Source organism: Oncorhynchus kisutch, linkage group LG7 (assembly GCF_002021735.2).
Source record: "Oncorhynchus kisutch isolate 150728-3 linkage group LG7, Okis_V2, whole genome shotgun sequence".
Lineage (NCBI taxonomy): Eukaryota > Metazoa > Chordata > Actinopteri > Salmoniformes > Salmonidae > Oncorhynchus > Oncorhynchus kisutch.
Window position 1 is genome coordinate 30,963,534 of NC_034180.2, and position 20,827 is coordinate 30,984,360.

At 46.0% G+C, this 20,827-nt stretch overlaps 1 protein-coding gene across 2 annotated transcripts; it reads right to left on the reverse strand.

Annotated features, from left to right (window-relative positions):
• Positions 1–4,883: 4,883 nt before the first annotated feature.
• LOC109894450 (pecanex-like protein 4) lies at positions 4,884–13,204 on the reverse strand. Of its 2 annotated transcripts, XM_020487948.2 has the most exons (11): positions 13,012–13,204; positions 11,574–12,340; positions 11,267–11,446; positions 10,543–11,081; positions 10,357–10,457; positions 10,086–10,208; positions 9,510–9,870; positions 7,655–7,758; positions 6,451–7,559; positions 6,122–6,308; positions 4,884–5,936 (listed from the first exon to the last, which is right to left on the reverse strand). In XM_020487948.2, exons 2-11 carry the CDS (start codon positions 12,269–12,271, stop codon positions 5,685–5,687), a joined length of 3,654 nt encoding a protein of 1,217 aa, XP_020343537.1. In that variant the 5' UTR covers positions 12,272–12,340; positions 13,012–13,204; the 3' UTR covers positions 4,884–5,684. The 2 variants fall into 2 exon arrangements, with proteins under 2 accessions (XP_020343537.1, XP_020343536.1); XM_020487947.2 differs by having other exon boundaries at positions 11,574–13,204.
• Between the last annotated feature and the right edge of the window lie 7,623 nt (positions 13,205–20,827).

Sequence of the window (20,827 nt, forward strand, 5' to 3'; positions counted from 1 at the left end):
GTAATGTAACTTTTGGATTCCCCGAACTCAGTAACATCATCTAATTACTTTTAGATTACTTTCCCCTTAAGATATTAGAAGAAGACATAAATAAATATTAGAGTTTACATAGCTGCCCATAAATGGATGTTGCATGTTACTTTATGGGTTGGTTATGTAGCTTTCTTCTAACCCATTGCTTTCTACTACAGATAATAATACAGGGTACGACACATAACGAAAAAGACATTTGAATATCCTACCTGGGTATAATGAATACATTTAATTCCTTAAAAAAAAAGTAAAACAAATTGGTGATATGAGTCATGACTCATCCCATCTGTCTACGCTGGCTTGCTTTGTTCCTATCTCCCTCTCGATGCCCATTCAGATTGACATCCTGAGACCAGTGTAGATGTGTACCAGGTCCTGATGGAACACAACTTCCTGGGCACAGTGTCATTCACCAAGCAGGTGTTGCCCCACATGATGCAGCGAGGCTCATGCAGTGTAGTGACTGTAAGCAGCACCCCTGGCAACTGTGATACTCTGCCAGTTAACATGCTCTTTGAGTGAGATCAATCATGGGCTGCCCTCTGCCCGTTTGTAGATGTACACCATCTAGACACATACATTGAGTGAGACATGAGATAACAATCTCTTCTGTCCACAGGGCTTCTTCAATTATCTTTGCTCAGAGCTGACTTCCCAAGGATACTCATCAGCACAGTACGTCCAGGGCCTGTACTGTCACAGTTCAGAACACTTTCACAGAGGAAGTGTGAAAGATGGGTTTCACTGCAAATTTGTGAGAATTCATTAAAAGGTTTAACTTGCATGTTACATTTTTGCTGAATTCATGCTGAATGTTTGATTGACATTGGACACATTACAATTGCATCACAATTGTTGTTCTTGTCAAGATGTCACAGACACACATTCATTGGAAAGCCAATGGTCTTTCAAATAATTGTCATTCTAGTGACCATGCATTTTTGTAAAAGTGTTAATTTAATTAACATGAATTTCCTTCTCATCCCTTTCCTATCTAAGGCCATTCTCACTGCTGGGGACCAACAACACAAGATGTCTACTAGTCCTTGTGTGTGTCTCATCCTGGTGGGTATAACCAATGGCGCCAAGGAGATGTGGCTCGCCTGGCAGACTGTTCTGCTTTTCAACTATGTGTGGCAGTATGCTCTCATCTGGGCCTGGTTCATTACTGATGTCCTGGGCAGGAAGAGGGTGCAGAACTTGGCCTGGTTTGTATTGGTTTATTTTAGGTCTCTCAACATGATGTCGATTAGAAAATGTGTTTTTTGAGCCGCAAACTATACATTTTTTGTCTTGCTTATAGAATGACTATAACTCAGAGCTCAGTGTATTACACAGAGGACCAGCACTCTGACAGAATGGGTGAATCACACTCGGCATTGTTCATGCATGGGCTTGCTGTCACATTTCCTAAGGTGTACCTTGCCTCTCCAGGCCATGGATAGGGGGACTCTGTGTGAACAGTCTGAAAATACTTGAGGAAAGCAGAGTGTGGCAGACACTATTTAGAGCTGTCTCTTAGCAGCTGGGGGGCTCAGCTGTTACTGACCTTGCTTCAGTGTGATAAAGAGAAGGGGGTGGGCACTACCCAGGGTATAGCAGTGAGCATGACTGCTTCCCAGCGGCAGTAACTGACTTACTGACCACTATGTCTGGTGGCCTCTGCCAGACAGTGACAGCTGAGGGCCACGCAGAAAGGTCATGTTCTGACTGACCAGACATTTTAGTGTCAGGGTTTGGATGGACAATGTCACCCTTTGGTTCAGTTGTGTTGTAGGAATGCTCAAGACGGGTATGTCTAAGAATTATAAAAAAAATATATTTCACCTTTATTTAACCAGGTAGGCCAGTTGAGAACAAGTTCTCATTTACAACTGCGACCTGGCCAAGATAAAGCAAAGATAAGATGGAAAGAAAATGCACACTGTCAAACGTGTCATTAAACATTCCACAAAGGCAACTTAATTAGCAAGTTTAGTGTGCAGATGCCATCTAATATTTTATCAAAAGCCTCAACTTGTTTCTTGATTGACAGTGAAGTATCTTCCCAGAACATAAAACGCTGTGGCTATCTGTATTTAAAAATCTGATAAAAAAAAAAATGAAGCGCTCTCTTACAGGATGCACTCTGCTTACTTTACAAATCAAATCAAAGTTTATTTGTCACGTGAAATGCTTACTTACAGGCTCGAACCAATAGTGTGAAAGAAAAAGGTGTGTGTAAGTAAAGAAATAAAACAACAGTAAAAAGACATTTGAAAATAACAGTAGCAAGGCTATATACAGCCACCGGTTAGTCAGCCTTATTGAGGTAGTATGTACATGTGGTTATGGTTAAAGTGATATATATGATGAACAGAGTAGCAGTAGCGTAAAAGAGTAGTTGGCGGGTGGTGGGACACAATGCAGATAGCCCGGTTAGCCACTGTGCAGGAGCACTGGTTGGTCGGGCTAATTGAGGTAGCATGTACATGAATGTATAGTTAAAGTGACTATGCATACAAGATAAACAGAGTAGCAGCAGCGTAAAAGAGGGCTTGGGGGGACACACAATGCAAATAGTCCGGGTAACCATTTGGTCACCTGTTCAGGAGTCTTATGGCTTGGGGGTAAAAACTGTTGAGAAGCCTTTTTGTCCTAGACTTGGCACTCCGGTACCGCTTGCCATGCGGTAGTAGAGAGAACAGTCTATGACTGGGGTGGCTGGGGTCTTTGACAATTTTCAGGGCCTTCCTCTGACACTGCCTGGTGTAGAGGTCCTGGATGGCAGGCAGCTTTTCCCCAGTGATGTACTGGGCCGTACGCACTACCCTCTGAAGTGCCTTGCGGTCGGAGGCTGAGCAATTGCTGTACCAGGCAGTGATGCAACCGGTCAGAATGCTCTCGATGTTGCAGCTGTAGAACCTTTTGAGGATCTCAGGACCCATGCCACATTTTTTTTGTTTCCTGACGGGGAATAGGCTTTGTCGTGCCCTCTTCACTGTCTTGGTGTGTTTGGACCATTCTAGTTGGTTGGTGATGTGGACACCAAGGAATTTGAAGCTCTCAACCTGCTCCACTACAGCCCTGTAAATGAGAATGGGGACGTGCTCTGTGCTCCTTTTCCTGTAGTCCACAATCATCTCCTTAGTCTTGGTTACGTTGAGGGATAGGTTGTTATTCTGGCACCACTCGGCCAGGTCTCTGACCTCCTCCCTATAGGCTGTCTCGTTGTTGTCGGTGATCAGGCCTACCACTGTTGTGTCGTCAGCAAACTTAATGATGGTGTTGGAGTCATGCCTGGCCATGCAGTCGTGGGTGAACAGAGAGTACAGGAGTGGACTGAGCACGCACCCCTGGGGAGCTCCAGTGTTGAGGATCAGCGTGTCAGATGTGTTGCTACCTACACTCACCACCTGGGGGCGGCCCGTCAGGAAGTCCAGGATCCAGTTGCAGAGGGAGGTGTTTAGTCCCAGGTTCCTTAGCTTAGTGATGAGCTTTGAGGGTACTATGGTGTTGAACACTGAGCTGTAGTCAATAAATAGCATTCTCAAATATGTTTTCCTTTTGTCCAGGTGGGAAAGGGTAGTGTGGAGTGCAATAGAAATTGCATCATCTGTGGTCTGTTTGGGCGGTATGCAAATTGGTGAGGGTCTAGGTTTTCTGGGATAATGGTGTTAATGTGAGCCATGACCAGCCTTTCAAAGCACTTCATGGCTACGGACGTGAGTGCTACGGGTCTGTAGTCATTTAGGAAGGTTGCCTTTGTGTTCTTGGGCACAGGGACTATGGTGGTCTGCTTGAAGCATGTTGGTATTACAGACTCAATCAGGGACATGTTGAAAATGTCAGTGAAGACACCTGCCAGTTGGTTAGCACATGCCCGGAGCACACGTCCTGGTAATCCATCAGGCCCCGCAGCCTTGTGAATGTTGACCTGTTTAAAGATCTTACTCAAGTCGGCTACGGAGAGCGTAATCACAGTCGCCCGGAAGAGCTGATGCTCTCATGCATGCCTCAGTGTTGATTGCCTCGAAGCGAGCATAGAAGTGATTTAGCTCGTCTGGTAGGCTCGTGTCACTGGGTAGCTCGCGGCTGTGCTTCCCTTTGTAGTCTGTAATAGTTTGCAAGTCCTGCCACATCCGACGAGCGTCGGAGCCTGTGTAGTATGATTCAATCTTAGCCCTGTATTGACGCTTTGCCTGTTTGATGGTTCGTCGCAGGGCATAGTGCGATTTCTTGTAAGCTTCCGGGTTAGAAAGCACTTTGAAAGAGGCAGCTCTACACTTTAGGTCAGTGCGAATGTTGCCTGTAATCCATGGCTTCTGGTTGGGGTATGTACGTACAGTCACTGTGTGGGACGACGTCCTCAATGCACTTATTGATAAAGCCAGTGACTGATGTGGTGTATTCCTCAATGTCATCGGAAGAATCCCGGAACATGTTCCAGTCTGTGAAAGCAAAACAGTCCTGTAGTTTAGCATCTGCTTCATCGGACCATTTTTTTAATAGACTTGGGGTCTGGTGCTTCCTGCTTTAATTTTTGCTTGGGAGCAGGAATCAAACCCCAAGACTTCCTGAAGTGGACTTCAATGATGTTGTTGCATTCCTAATGCTTGAGCTCCACATGGAAATGGGTTAATTGCCTCTTCTATTTAGGTGAAAGGGAAAATATTTTAGGAAGCTTTAAAAGGCTGGCAGCGCTATTTACAAAGCAGAAGAATAGGGATGACGGAAAAATTTACTTAATTCTAATTAGTCATAGATATATATTTTTGGAAGGTGGAGTATAATTAGGTAATGCCCAACCACAAATCTGTAATGAATGTCTATAGCACTGATAAATCTCCAGTAAATAGACTATCAGGTTCCTTTGGGGGGAAAAAATCTATTTTATGTATGTACAATTACACACCATACACAAATCACAGTATACGAAAACAGTATGTACAGGAGAACATGACAAATACAACTGTCTTCAACTGTAAACAAGTGAACTGTAAACAAAAGGATGGCATCAAAAATTACTAACCACATTACAAAGACTGCAAAGTCCAACCCAAGGCACATCCTCGAAAAAGCGAAATCGTTGTCCCTTTTTGCCTTTGGGAGCAGTATTTGAGGGAAAACATTTGTAAGATAAGTTCATCATGTAATTGGGAGCACTGTGTTGGCGGTCTTCTTCTGCGGAAGGTGGTTGTATCTGATCACTTTAAGTACAACGGATAAGTTGGATAAAAACAAACTCCACAAAAACATTTGCAACTAACGTTACAGTACAAAAAGAAAACATTTCATTGACAAGTGATAACTCTTTGTTCAAGAGTATGTAAATGATAAAAAAACTTCTGAACAAACGTATCCCTTGTAAATATCGATTTTTCCCAGAACACTCACATTTCATTGTTTGAACTAGTACCACACATTTGGTAAACGTTAAGAAAAAAAAAAACTTAAGTATTGTGCTGTCGCTCCTGCATGAATGAAACCATTTGTTTGGATCTGCCTTATAGGTGCCCTCCTAGGATACCCTAGTGAAATAGACGGGTTACACATACAGGCCACAACATAGGGCCTACCCAGTGATAAAGCTGGGCAAACCAGAGACGGGGTGTTTATAGGAGGCCAGCAGAGGAGTCTGAAGGTCCCAGGGAGAGGACAAGGTTTGGGTGTTAGAAGCAGGGGAGGTGCAGGGGGACAGAGGAGTAGATGGGGTACCCCAGAGGGGGGTCGGCTGCCTGGACAGTGAGGTTTCTCAGCATGATGGGGTGGGCCTGGATGCTGTAGCGCTCCTCGTCGTCGTTGGTGGCGTAGAGCAGCTCCCAGGACAGGTTAGCCCACTGGCCACGCACCCCCTCCCCGTTCAGATGGCCTACCTGAACCAGCTGCTCCTGCAGGGACAGAACCCGCCCTGTGTAAGTTCCCTGTGGAGAGAGGAGACAAGCAGGTAGGGGTCACTTACTGTACTGACCACTGCCAAAGACAGGACCACTTAATACATGCTACCAACAAAGACCAAGTTTATGGCTAACCCAAAGAACAGGTGTTTGTTAGGTTACCATAGTGGGTTACTTAGTAACAAGAAAAACAGTGTGGTCAGTAAGGTTACCATGGTGAGGTCATGGCCCAGGGAGAAGAGGAAAGGTTTCTCCTGTAGGACACTGTCCTGCCAGCCTTTCTCAGCCACCAGGCCAATGTACCAGTCCCTCTCATACTCCTCCAGGGTGCTGAACAGCTCATCAAGACTCTCCATGGGCCCCAAACTCGCCTGATCAAACAGAAGCTTGAAACTGTACCTGAAAGCAAATAGATCAGGAGTTACAGGGACAAGCTTTGGATATAAACATTGAATATGTATAACACACATCCAGTTTGCAAGTTTTAGATTCTCTAAGTTGGGCACAAACTACACCCATGTTTCACACCTGCCCTCTTTACCTGAAAGCCTTAAGTGCAAGCTGGTAAAGTTCTTTGTTTTCAGAGAGCCACTTCAGCCCCTCTGTCCAAGGCACGTCCCCACTGTACACCCTGTACACATAGCTGGGGCTGGTGAAAGCAGACTCTGCCCCCAGGGAGATGAGGCATGACAGGGCCACCTGGGCATGGAGGTCCTTCAGCCCCCCATCCTCCTTCAGGGATTTAGCCACATCCTCCGAAGCCTCGTCCTGAACGGCCAGCGCCAACCTTCCCAAAGTGAACCGAAACCACTCCTCAGGGAACAAAGGCCTGAGCTGCTGTAACCGGAATGGTAACAAGGGGGCTGTCCTCCACCCAGGGGGCAGGCTGAACAACTCAGAGTGGGGGCAACTGAAGTTTTCATGGGCCAAGGTGCCGGAGGACTTTGTGGGGGGGACTTCAGGGTTCCTGCCTTTGTCCACAGCTGGCAGACCCAGACCCAAACCCAGAGGTTGCAAGGGCTGAAGGGCAGAGAGGGCCATGTTCTCAAACAGACTGTCCATCTCCACAGAGCCTGGCAGCGAGGGGCCTGTCTGGAGCACTGTGTCCCCCAGCTGGGCCTCCGTACTTACCAACGCCACTGTCCGCCTGGCCGGCTGAGGCCCAAACAGATCATCCTCATCTGACCAGTCACCAAAGGAGGTCAAACTGGAGCTGGCCCGTCTAAACTTGAGAGAGGAGATGTTGGACTCCACCATGATAGCCTCTGCAGGCTGGGTGACAGTCGATTGGCCAAGCTGGGAGGACTGAGACTTCGTGCCCCCGCCCCCTGTCCCCTCCTCAGTGTCCCAGGGAAATGCCTTTAGTCTCTGGACACAATTCCTCAGCAGCAGCCACACCAGGGCCTTCAGGAAGTCATCCTGGAGCTTCCTCAGGTTGTCATGCGAGTCAATGATGCCCGAAAGTACATTGCGGGCATCGGAGTAGACGCGCACAGGCAGGGCAGCACATGGGGTGAGGGCGTTTCCCCAGTGCAGGTTTATCCCCTGGTTGAGGCCAAGCCGCTCAGGGCGCTCAAAGGCCCCCTCAAACACCTCATCCACCCTCCGAGCCTCCACCGTGTGGCACGAGGTCTCCTGCAGCTCCAGACCCTAAAACAAAACAACCGTCAAATCTGTTGTCTACACTGCATGTTCACCCCAAATTAGTGATTCAAACAAATAACAACCATTTAAAGAACCACTACCTTGATGTTGACAGTACAGTAGCCATATCCTCTCTCTAAAATCATGATCCAAACCACACGGTCCTGGAAGCGACCCAGGAAGTGGGAGCCAGGAGTCAGAGGACCTTACGAGGGGAGGAAAGAAAACAAGCTTAGGCCTATCAGCTTCTTCATACACTTACCCCCAGCCAAGCTTTTTGACAAGGCTGACTCTATTCATAGCATATTCTCATCGCAGCCTTTGAGTGGTGTTAGATTTGGTCCCAGTCATCCCAGTGGTAATTTATTATTATAGGTCATGCAGTCAGAGAGATGATGTCCTCTGTGGTCTGGAGATGATAAAGCTTGGAGTCCATACATCATAGACATACAACATAGACGAGTGCCTCCTGGTCACACAGCCCTTTCATTTAGCATCAGTAGTGAGTCTCTCGGCTGACTCTGTGGATAACTTGGCTGCCGGATGAGCTGCAGGTTGATGCTTACCATTTCAGTTGTACAGGAAGGTCATGATACAGTTGAAACCGCCTGACTGCACAGAGATCTAAATATTGAATTTCTTCTCTGCCCTGGACGTTCCACTAGTCTCTAAATATTCATTCTTCTTATGGGTGTAGACTTTGTACGAGGGGGCCTTTCATTTTTGGTTAACAGAGGGGAGAAAGGACAGATGTTTTTTGTGAAATGGTAGTGGCAGAGCGACAGTTGCTTTGTTTCAAGTTTGACTAGTGTTCTCATGGCTCAAGGATAATGTCATATCCCATAGCGACGTCTTGGAATAGTCAGACGCCGCCTCATGATGGGAAGTGACACGCTGTGCGTTTTCCACTCCCGCTCACTGATGCGCAGCCCACAATGTCACAGAGGGGGTAAAGGAAAAAAGAGAACACTACACTCCAAACCCTCCTCTTAGTACTGTGTGTATCAAGACCCAACAAGCGCTTAGCCTAAATTATACATCACAGCTCAGGCACCCCCAGCTAGCCAAGAAAACAATAAGATGGAGTGATGACATCCCTGTAGCAGTTTGTCTGTTTTGAGTCGTCAACCCATAAATAATGAAGCTTGTTCTTGCTGTTTTTTCCTTGCCCCCTTCCTGACAGAAAATAGAGCACCGAACAACGTGTTTGAAAGTGGCTCCAGTAAGTGGCTCCAGTAAATGGCTCCAGTAAGTGGCTCCAGTTAGGTTAAGAGTATTGAGGTTAACGGTGTGGAAACATTGACGTAATTATCACAGATAAGAGTGATTTTGTTTGGATCACTTCACAGGAAGCACAACTGGATCCTGCAAGCTTGCATTATACCGGGCGGCTCTACTGAGCGACTCACAACATTCCTCTTAATATGAAACCAATAGAGGCTCCCCCACCCAGCTATTTCATCTGCATACAGTCCCTGCTCAGCTGATCTAAAAGTTCAGTGTCACTGTGATTGAGCACTATTAACACCTTGAGAACATATGCTCAACACATAATGTATATCAATTAAATGATCTAGGCTCTGTACTGTGAAATGTATACTATCAGTAACATGGGAAATAGTATACATTTCACAATAGAGCCTAGATCATTTAATTGAGATACTGCATTAGGTTTTTTCAGTTTACTCTTTTACCCTACTGTTGGGAAAAGGATTTTCCAACCACTAGCAGTAAGAACAGAACACCAACGTATGTCCATTTGGTTTCTTTTTTTGTACAACGGCATAGATTAAATCTTGTATCAGCTACATTATTTTCACACACAAAGCCATGTCTAGAAATGATTAAACAGTTATATCAAAACACTTTAACTGCACCAATGATTGGGAAAAACATTCAAGAAGAAAAAGAGAGAGAAAGTAAGAGGGAGAAAAATAAAGAGTGAGACCCACTAACCAAGTGATCCCCTGGCAAAGGCGCTCCTCAGAGCACAGGCCAGGCTCCCACTCATCTGCTGGTAGTAGATGGAGTCTGGACAGGGGCAGGCGGTGCCCACGGGCCCAGGCCAACTGCGCTGAGGCCTGGGGAAGCCCACCAGAAAGATGGGCAGGGTGAAGAGGGGCAGCAAAGGAGCAGAGAGCATGGCTGACAGGACCACCACAGAGAGCAGCAGAGGACACAGGGAGGCGTTCAGGACTAGGAGGGTCCCGGCCGACTGGCGCCGCTGTTTCTTCTCTGTCCAGGAGGTCACCAGCACGGCTAGGGCAAACTTCAGCTTGGACAGGAACTGGAGCAGCCTATCACTCAGCAGGCCCACCTGGGTAGGGCAAAGAGGGACGTAAAGAGTGTGATTGAACCATGACTCAGTAGTACTGCTTTGATTTTGTTTTCAGTGGAGAAAAACATTCTGGGGAAAACAACAACAACTAGACAATGAATCAATGACTTAAGAATGACAATGTTTAACCTGTGACCTTACTAAATGTCATGCCTAACTAGCTCTATGCCAGAAGTCATGGAATGTGTTATTACTAGAAGGAGCTGGACCCCTGTGCCCAGGCTGTCCCACCCAGGCAGTCTGGTGTCCCCTGCAGCCAGCCTCACTGACACCACCACCACCATCTGGAGCAGGGCATCTTCAGAGCTCTGCCACACCTGCACAACACAGAGACCCACGACTCAATCATCATGACCTAAATCATATTAATAACAGTCTGAGGATTAAATGGTCATGAGGTCACTGGAAAGCAAATCTCTCATTGATAAACATGCTTAGGTTCTACATAAGAGAATCCATGTGTACCACTCTGAAGGCCCGGGTGAATCCCACGCTGAGAGAGGCTGTGTGGAGCTGCTGAACAGAGCCATCCAGAGCCAGGAAAGCAACCATTGCAAAGGGAGACACTGCGAAGTAAAACCAAGTAATAAGATGCATGTATAGTTTTACAGTAATGACAGGGCAAGCTCTAAATTAAAAATATGAGCTCACCCAGATTGAGCAGCACCCTCCTGATAGCCCCAGCCATGTGGAGACCCCTGCTCCGCTGCTTGAACACCCGGACATTGGCCATTCCTCTTGGGTACAGGGGGTTGAGGAACACTCCTCCAAAAACATAGGCTCCCTGGATCTCTCGGAGAGCCCAGCAGACGATGAAAAGGGTGATGAGGAGGTAGCTGACAGCATCTTGAGAAACCCTGGCCAAGTTCTGGGTCTGGGAGGGACTGAGGAAGTGATGTAAGAGTCCTGCCTCAGTCATGGCCCCCAGCAGCAGCCCCAGGTAGAGCAGCAGCTCACTGCAGCCCAGCCGCCAGCCAAACAAGCTGGGAGGGGCAGGTGATGCCCCCCTATGCCATCCACTATCACCACAGGCTCCCCTGGACCCTCCTCCACAATAAGTCCCAAACTGGCTGAGATCCAAACTAAGCAGAAACCCCATGGCCATCGAGAAGAGGACTACTCCCAAGGTGGACGGGATGAAGAAGGTACAAACAGTAACACATACAGACATGGCTAACATCCCCAGCAATCTGTAGGAAGGACAGAGAGCACACAGAGAGTCAGAGAAGAGCTGCTCAAGGTCAACCATGCCAAGGAAACAGGCATATGGTAAAGATCTCAGGGAACCTAATCAGTGGCAAGTATAATCAGATGTAACTACATGTTGACAAAGTAAATGTTGACAAAAACAACTGATGTAGGAAGGAAAATATACCTAAGGTTACTGGACATGGGAGAGCCGCCCAAACCGAACACCAGAGCCTGTTCCATGCCCCAAAGGAGGAGGGCGTCCAGTGGTGACAACATACCCAGCGCCCACAGCAGGGGCAGGACCAGGAAGACCACATGAAGCACCTGACTGGTTAGCTGGAGCTCTGGCACTGGACCTGTAAATCTGGACACCAGCATGGGAAAAAAACAAGAAGCAAAGAGTCACAAAATGTCATGAATAATCTCTGAAAATGTATCCATAACAAGTTTCAGAACAGTCATTGAGGCCAATTTAGTTATTTCTATCTTACCGATCAGCTAGGTCCACAGCTATGAAAGCTAATATGTAGAGTGGTCGGGTGAGTGGGGTGATCTCATAGGTGTCCTGTGCCTGGAATGTGGCCGTCTCTGTGGCCGTGTTGACGATAAGGGAGTACTCCGCTGTACACAGAGTCACCCAGCTCAGGACAAATACCACCAAGGCTACACCCACACTGCCATACAGTGCAGTCAACCTGCCCAGGAGCACATACCATGTCCCCAGGCCACAGAGGGCCCCTGCCAGCACGGTGTGAAGCAACACATTCAGTCCAAACCTCTTCCCCGGGGCGATGAACCTCACCGTCTCTGGGCCTACACAGTGGGTGAACTCCACCTCCTCCTCATCAGCCAGGATGTTGGGCACTCCCAGCCGCTCCACCATGGCATTCCTGCGGGCAGCGTATAGTGCCAGGGCCTGCACACCCACTGCTGCCCCAAGCATGAGCAGACCAGAGAGCATGGCAGCGTGGAGTTCCTCCAGCAGCTGCAGCTGGCACAGCAGTGTGCCAATGCCACCTAACAGCCATGGTGTCAAGAACAAGACCACCTGGTTGACATAGACATAAGGTGGGGCACAGTAGCCCAACTTGAAGCGCGGACCCCCCAGCACCGTCTGAGGGAAGCGCTTCCAGAAGAACTCCTGCTTGTATTCATTGAGCAGGGGCACATCTGGCCCCATCCTGACCATGCCCTAGGGGGGTGCAGGTCATCTCCCCGGAGCCGCAGTACACTTCCGTGTCATCCTATAGGACCAGATCTAAGAGGCAGCTTGAGTCATTTGTCTGCCATAAAATTAATGCTGCAGGAGATCAAATTTACTCGATACAAAGACAGCAGTTGAATAAACACGAATGCCAGGTATATTATGAAAATATTGATAAACAATGTAGAATACCATGAAACACCTACTGTATTGTAAAAAAACAACACATAATTAAATGGAACAAACTCCCTCAACCTACCAAATATGGTTATGCATTGTTGTCAACAGGTTTGCTAGGTAAGTTTTCCACTGCTTGACAAAGGGAGCTGGCTGCCTGGCTGTGTCATTAGTGGTGGCATATGACTAAGTTCGTAGTCAGGCCAATATTATTGCATAGCTACAGTAGATGTTGTATAAACGAAGTAACCTTGACTCAAATGTAAACAATGATGGCTAGCTAGCAACGTTAGCGCAACAAGGTTACCAATAAAACATAATATAAGCTAGCTGAAACTACTATGGGATGGGATAACTAACTAGCTACTTAGCGAATGTCAGACACAAGGTTAGTGAATATTACTTGAAATACGCAATAACATTAACTAGCTAGATGCTACCGATAGCAGGCGAATAACGCTAGATGTCCAGATTTAACTACCATTATTGCTAGCAAACTGCAGTGCTTATAGTAGCTAACGTTAGCAAGCTATGTTACTTAAAGTTACCTATGAATTGAGAGAAGGGATATCCTTCGAATCAAACGGCTGTCTTATTCATCTTCAATAGTAAGTATGGCAATTTGTTAAGATACAAAAAAGATGGCTAGATGCGTCTTTCCCAGTGATAACCAATGATAGTTAGCTAGCTAACAACAGTAGCTGGCTAACAAAGCATAACCACAACAAGATGAGGGCGTGTGCTCCAACTAGGATAGGCGGGGTTTGCACTTTTCGACCAATTGGTGTACTGAGTGGGCGTGAAAAAAAGACAAACTCCACCTATCCATCCTCTCCACCCATTCATTGCTCCCACCCCACTCGACAGCCAGACACACACCTATACCATGACGAAACACAAACAACAACCCTAACATCTGGCGGCATCAATTATATAAGTAGTATTCTCTTGTGTCGAGCCAACTGTTCAGCACACAGGAGGTTGGTGTCGCCTTAATTGGGGAGAACGGGCTCGTGGAAATGGCTGGAGTGGAATAGCATGGTATCAACTAAATCAAACACATGGGTATCTGATGCCATTCCATCGGCTCCCTTCCAGACATTATTATGAGCCGTCCCCCCAACAGCCTCCACTGGTTCAATGGTCTATTTGACACAACAATATGAATGTTAGCTGCTCCCTGATCCAAGAATACATACACAGAATTATTCAGACATGGGATGAATAATAGGATGTCATATAGCAGGGGTTATTCTTGATTTTTGCATTGAACTGCTCTTTTCCTGTTTTGCCTTCCCACCCAGAGAGCAAAATTGGTTGAAAGACGTCTTTTCATCATATTGTGCTCATTGGGTTATGGATAGGTATAGCTAAGTATTATGATGGGTGGTAATTGATAAGGGATTTCCATTCCCATTACTGTATACCCCCGTTGCCTAGTCTACGCCATTTTACCTGCTGTTGTTGTGCTAGCTGATTAGCTGTTGTCTCACCTACTGTTTTAGCTAGCTTTCCCAATTCAACACCTGTGATTACTGTATGCCTCGCTGTATGTCTCTCTCAAATGTCAATATGCCTTGTATACTGTTGTTCAGGTTAGTTATCATTGTTTTAGTTCACAATGGAGCCCCTAGTTCCACTCTTCATACCCCTGATAACTCCTTTGTCCCACCTCCCACACATGCGGTGACCTCACCCATTACTACCAGCATGTCCAGAGATACAACCTCTCTCATCATCACCCAGTGCCTGGGCTTACCTCCGCTGTACCCGCACCCCACCATACCCCTGTCTGCGCATTATGCCCTGAATATATTCTACCATGCCCAGAAACCTGCTCCTCTTATTCTCTGTCCCCAACGCTCTAGGCGACCAGTTTTGATAGCCTTTAGCCGCACCCTCATACTACTCCTTCTCTGTTCCGCGGGTGATGTGGAGGTAAACCCAGGCCCTGCATGTCCCCAGGCACCCTCATTTGCTGACTTCTGTGTTCGAAAAAGCCTTGGTTTCATGCATGTCAACATCAGAAGCCTCCTCCCTAAGTTTGTCTTACTCACTGCTTTAGCACACTCTGCCAACCCTGATGTCCTTGCTGTGTCTGAATCCTGGCTCAGGAAGGCCACCAAAAATTCAGAGATTTCCATACCCAACTATAACATCTTCCGTCAAGATAGAACTGCCAAAGGGGGAGGAGTTGCAGTTTACTGCAGAGATGGCCTGCAAAGTAATGTCATACTTTCCAGGTCCATACCCAAACAGTTCGAACTACTAATTTTGAAAATTACTCTCTCCAGAAATAAGTCCCTCACGGTTGCCGCCTGCTACCGACCCCCCTCAGCTCCCAGCTGTGCCCTGGACACCATTTGTGAATTGATCGCCCCCCATCTAGCTTCAGAGTTTGTTCTGTTAGGTGACCTAAACTGGGATATGCTTAACACCCCGCCAGTCCTACAATCTAAGCTAGATGCCCTCAATCTCACACAAATCATCAAGGAACCCACCAGGTACAACCCTAACTCTGTAAACAAGGGCACCCTCATAGACGTCATCCTGACCAACTGGCCCTCCAAATACACCTCCGCTGTCTTCAACCAGGATCTCAGCGATCACTGCCTCATTGCCTGTATCCGCTACGGAGCCGCAGTCAAACGACCACCCCTCATCACTGTCAAACGCTCCCTAAAACACTTCTGTGAGCAGGCCTTTCTAATCGACCTGGCCCGGGTATCCTGGAAGGACATTGACCTCATCCCGTCAGTTGAGGATGCCTGGTCATTCTTTAAAAGTAACTTCCTCACCATTTTAGATAAGCATGCTCCGTTCAAAAAATGCAGAACTAAGAACAGATACAGCCCTTGGTTCACCCCAGACCTGACTGCCCTCGACCAGCACAAAAACATCCTGTGGCGGACTGCAATAGCATCGAATAGTCCCCGTGATATGCAACTGTTCAGGGAAGTCCGGAACCAATACACGCAGTCAGTCAGGAAAGCTAAGGCCAGCTTCTTCAGGCAGAAGTTTGCATCCTGTAGCTCCAACTCCAAAAAGTTCTGGGACACTGTGAAGTCCATGGAGAACAAGAGCACCTCCTCCCAGCTGCCCACTGCACTGAGGCTAGGTAACACGGTCACCACTGATAAATCCATGATTATCGAAAACTTCAATAAGCATTTCTCAACGGCTGGCCATGCCTTCCGCCTGGCTACTTCAACCTCGGCCAACAGCTCCGCCCCCCCCGCAGCTCCTCGCCCAAGCCTCTCCAGGTTCTCCTTTACCCAAATCCAGATAGCAGATGTTCTGAAAGAGCTGCAAAACCTGGACCCGTACAAATCAGCTGGGCTTGACAATCTGGACCCTCTATTTCTGAAACTATCTGCCACCATTGTCGCAACCCCTATTACCAGCCTGTTCAACCTCTCTTTCATCTCGTCTGAGATCCCCAAGGATTGGAAAGCTGCCGCAGTCATCCCCCTCTTCAAAGGGGGAGACACCCTGGACCCAAACTGTTACAGACCTATATCCATCCTGCCCTGCCTATCTAAGGTCTTCGAAAGCCAAGTCAACAAACAGGTCACTGACCATCTCGAATCCCACCGTACCTTCTCCGCTGTGCAATCTGGTTTCCGAGCCGGTCATGGGTGCACCTCAGCCACACTCAAGGTACTAAACGACATCATAACCGCCATCGATAAAAGACAGTACTGTGCAGCCGTCTTCATCGACCTCGCCAAGGCTTTCGACTCTGTCAATCACCATATTCTTATCGGCAGACTCAGTAGCCTCGGTTTTTCGGATGACTGCCTTGCCTGGTTCACCAATTACTTTGCGGACAGAGTTCAGTGTGTCAAATCGGAGGGCATGCTGTCCGGTCCTCTGGCAGTCTCTATGGGGGTGCCACAGGGTTCAATTCTCGGGCCGACTCTTTTCTCTGTGTATATCAATGATGTTGCTCTTGCTGCGGGCGATTCCCTGATCCACCTCTACGCAGACGACACCATTCTATATACTTTCGGCCCGTCTTTGGACACTGTGCTATCTAACCTCCAAACAAGCTTCAATGCCATACAACACTCCTTCCGTGGCCTCCAACTGCTCTTAAACGCTAGTAAAACCAAATGCATGCTTTTCAACCGGTCGCTGCCTGCACCTGCATGCCCGACTAGCATCACCACCCTGGATGGTTCCGACCTAGAATATGTGGACGTCTATAAGTACCTAGGTGTCTGGCTAGACTGCAAACTCTCCTTCCAGACTCATATCAAACATCTCCAATCGAAAATCAAATCAAGAGTCGGCTTTCTATTCCGCAACAAAGCCTCCTTCACTCAAGCCGCCAAGCTTACCCTAGTAAAACTGACTATCCTACCGATCCTCGACTTCGGCGATGTCATCTACAAAATGGCTTCCAACACTCTACTCAGCAAACTGGATGCAGTCTATCACAGTGCCATCCGTTTTGTCACTAAAGCACCTTATACTACCCACCACTGCGACTTGTATGCTATAGTCGGCTGGCCCTCGCTACATATTCGTCGCCAGACCCACTGGCTCCAGGTCATCTACAAGTCTATGCTAGGTAAAGCTCCGCCTTATCTCAGCTCACTGGTCACGATGGCAACACCCATCCGTAGCACGCGCTCCAGCAGGTGTATCTCACTGATCATCCCTAAAGCCAACACCTCATTTGGCCGCCTTTCGTTCCAGTACTCTGCTGCCTGTGACTGGAACGAATTGCAAAAATCGCTGAAGTTGGAGACTTTTATCTCCCTCACCAACTTCAAACATCAGCTATCTGAGCAGCTAACCGATCGCTGCAGCTGTACATAGTCTATTGGTAAATAGCCCACCCTTTTCACCTACCTCATCCCCGTACTGTTTCTATTTATTTACTTTTCTGCTCTTCTGCACACCAATATCTCTACCTGTACATGACCATCTGATCTTTTATCACTCCAGTGTTAATCTGCAAAATTGTAATTATTTGCCTACCTCCTCATGCCTTTTGCACACATTGTATATAGACCCCCCCTTCGTTTTCTACTGTGTTATTGACTTGTTAATTGTTTACTCCATGTGTAACTCTTTGTTGTATGCTCACACTGCTATGCTTTATCTTGGCCAGGTCGCAGTTGCAAATGAGAACTTGTTCTCAACTAGCCTACCTGGTTAAATAAAGGTGAAATAAAAAATAAAAAATAAAAATACAAACAGGGACCGTAGTCAGTTCACTGGGGTCAAGATCAACTCATAGTTCAGGGTTGTTTGAGAGCCACCTCTGAGACGCAGGGAATTGGATTGTGATAAGGCCAAAAAGGATCAGGATGTTGGGAGTTGTAGACGTGTAAAAGGGGGTGATTCCATACAGTGTCAGTAAAGCACTACTCACAGCAGATTGTGTTGTTATTGCCCTCAACATTTATTTCAAAGACATCATTTGGGGTTAAACAGGATGGAAATGGCTTCATCTCATGAAAATCTTCACTGATCAGCTGATGTTTAAAACAGTCATCAGTAAACAACAAGTCCTTTAGGTATAATGAGATGGTGGGAGTGGACCCCTTGTTTTTAGAGGCAAAATAGGACAAGACTATTACTATACAGTACCAGTCAAAAGTTTGGACACACCTACTCATTCAAGGGTTATTCTTTATTTTTACTATTTTCTACACTAATACAATAACATTGTAGAATAATAGTGAAGACATATAAACTATGAAATAACACATGGAATCATGTAGTAACCGAAAAAGTGTTTTAAAAAAAGTGTTAAACAAATCTAAATATATTTTATATTTGAGATTCTTCAAAGTAGCCACCCTTTGCCTTGATGAAAACTTTGCACACTCTTGGCATTCTCTCAACCAGCTTCACCTGGAATGCTTTTCCAACAGTCTTGAAGGAGTTCCCACATATACTGAGCACAACCCAATCGAGATGGTTTGAGATGAGTTGGACCGCAGACTGAAGGAAAAGCAGGCCAACTCATCCCAAACCATCTTAATTGGGTTGAGGTCGGGTGATTGTGGAGACCAGGTCATCTGATGCAGCACTCCATCACTCTCCTTCTTGGTAAAATAGCTCTTACACAGCCTAGAGGTGTGTTGGGTCATTGTCCTGTTGAAAAACAAATGATAGTGGGACTAAGTGCAAACCAGATGGGATGGCATATCGCTGAAGAAGGCTGTGGTAGTCATGCTGGTTAAGTGCGCCTTGAATTCTAAATAAATCACTGACAGTGTCACCAGCAAAGCACCCCCACACCTCCTCTTCCATGTTTCACGGTGGGAACCACACATGCGGAGATTATCCGTTCACCTACTCTGTGTCTCACAAAGACACTACTGCGGTTCGAACCAAAAATCTCAAATTTGGACTCATCAGACCAAATAACAGATTTCCACCGGTCTAATGTCCATTGCTCATTTCTTGGCACAAGCAAGTCTCTTGTTCTTATTGGTGTCCTTTAGTAGTGGTTTCTTTGCAGAAATTCGACCATGAAGGCCTGATTCATGCAGTCTCCTCTGAACAGTTGATGTTGAGATGTGTCTGTTACTTGAACTCTGTGAAGCATGTATTTGGGCTGCAATTTCTGAGGCTGGTAACTCTAATGAACTTATCCTCTGCAGCAGAGGTAACTCTGGGTCTTCCATTCCTGTGGCAGTCCTCATGAGACCCAGTTTCATTATAGCGCTTGATGATTTTTGCGTCTGCACTTGAAGAAACGTTCAAAGTTCTTGACATTTTCGGATTGACTGACCTTCATTTCTTAAAGTAATGATGGACTGTCGTTTCTCTTTGCTTATTTGAGCTGTTCTTGCCACAATATGGACTTCGTCTTTTACCAAATAGGGCTATCGTCTGAATAGCAACCCTACGTTGTCACAGCACAACTGATTGGCTCAAACACATTAAGAAGGAAAGAAGAAGAAGGCACACCTGTTAATTGAAATGCACACCAGGTGACTAAATACCAGGTGACTACATGAAGCTGGTTGAGAGAATGCCAATAATGTGCAAAGCTGTCATCAAGGCAAAGGGTGGCTACTTTGAAGAATCTCAAATATAAAATATATTTGGATTTGTTCACCACTTTTTTGGTTACTACATGATTCCATGTGTGTTATTTCATAGTTTTGATGTCTTCACTATTATTCTACAATGTAGAAAATAGTAGAAATAAAGAAAAACCCTTGAATGAGTAGGTGTCCAAACTTTTGACTGGTACTGTATGTAAGAGTCAAATAAATAGCACAGATATTGTTGTTCAGGCAAAGTAAAAAACAAAGGGATTTACTACCTCTGAATGTTTTCCCATAGGAACAATGAAAAGCACATCCATCACTGTAATTAGAATGACATCAAAATTCATGGCTTCAGTCTTTGCTTCTTATCCCAAGTATTTTTTTTACCTTGGCACTTGCCAGTGTCTTTAATTCCTAGAGTTTATGCGCTCACCACAGAAGACTCAAAGGATTACTAATATTAATATTACGTTTTAACTCCTTGAAATCATCGTTTAATACAAAAAGAGCAAATCCTCAGCTCCTTTTGTTATTTTAGTATAATGAAAGTGATTGCGTTTTATAGAACTTGTCTGTCCCCTCCAGATGTTATTTTTTTCTGTCAGGGGAAGAGTGGAAGGAGGCCAAACAGGAGGATCATGGGGAGTAATCAAGATTAAAAAATATATATATATAATATATAAACACAAAGAAAGATCATCTAGAGCAAAGGAGATTACAATTGTTGTCGGCTAAGACTGAGAGGATGGGGTTGGACAGGAGGTTATGCTCTTCTGTCATCTTGAAAAAAAGCAATCTATGCACCATGTAAGACACAATAAAGGAAAAACCCCTCAGCAGTCACAACAACCCATATTACACCCTGTAATCCTGCCACAGTGAAACTCAAATATAACCCTCGTCCCCGTTTTGTCTTTACATACAGTACCTTCATAAAGTATTCATACCCCTTGACTTATTCCACATTTGATTGTGTTACAGCCTGAATTGAAAATGGATTGAATTGTTGTCTTTTCTCACCAATCTACACACCATACCCCATAATGACAAAGTGAAAACATGTTGGAAATGTTTGCAAATGTATTGAAAATGAAAGACAGAAATATCTCATTTACATAGTAAGTATTCATACCCGAGTCAATACTATGTAGAAGCACCTTTGGAAGTGATTACAACTGTGAGTCTTTGGGGGTATGCCTCTAAGAGCTTTCCACACCTGGTTAGTGTAACATTTGCCCATTAATCTTTTCATAATTCTTCAAATTCTGTAAAATTGGTTGTAGATCATTTCTAAACAACCATTTTCAGGTCTTGCCATAGATTTTCAAGTAGATTTAAGTCA

Bases quoted from the DNA above. Each gene is read 5' to 3' on its own strand.
- LOC109894450 (XM_020487948.2), bottom strand. From the start codon at position 12,271: ATGGTCAGGATGGGGCCAGATGTGCCCCTGCTCAATGAATACAAGCAG. The intron at 9,871-10,085 runs GTAATAACACAT...TGCCCTACCCAG, and splicing joins CAGGGGTCCAGCTCCTTCTA to GTGGGCCTGCTGAGTGATAG. The intron at 5,937-6,121 runs GTAACCTTACTG...CTCTCTCCACAG, and splicing joins TGGGCCATGACCTCACCATG to GGAACTTACACAGGGCGGGT.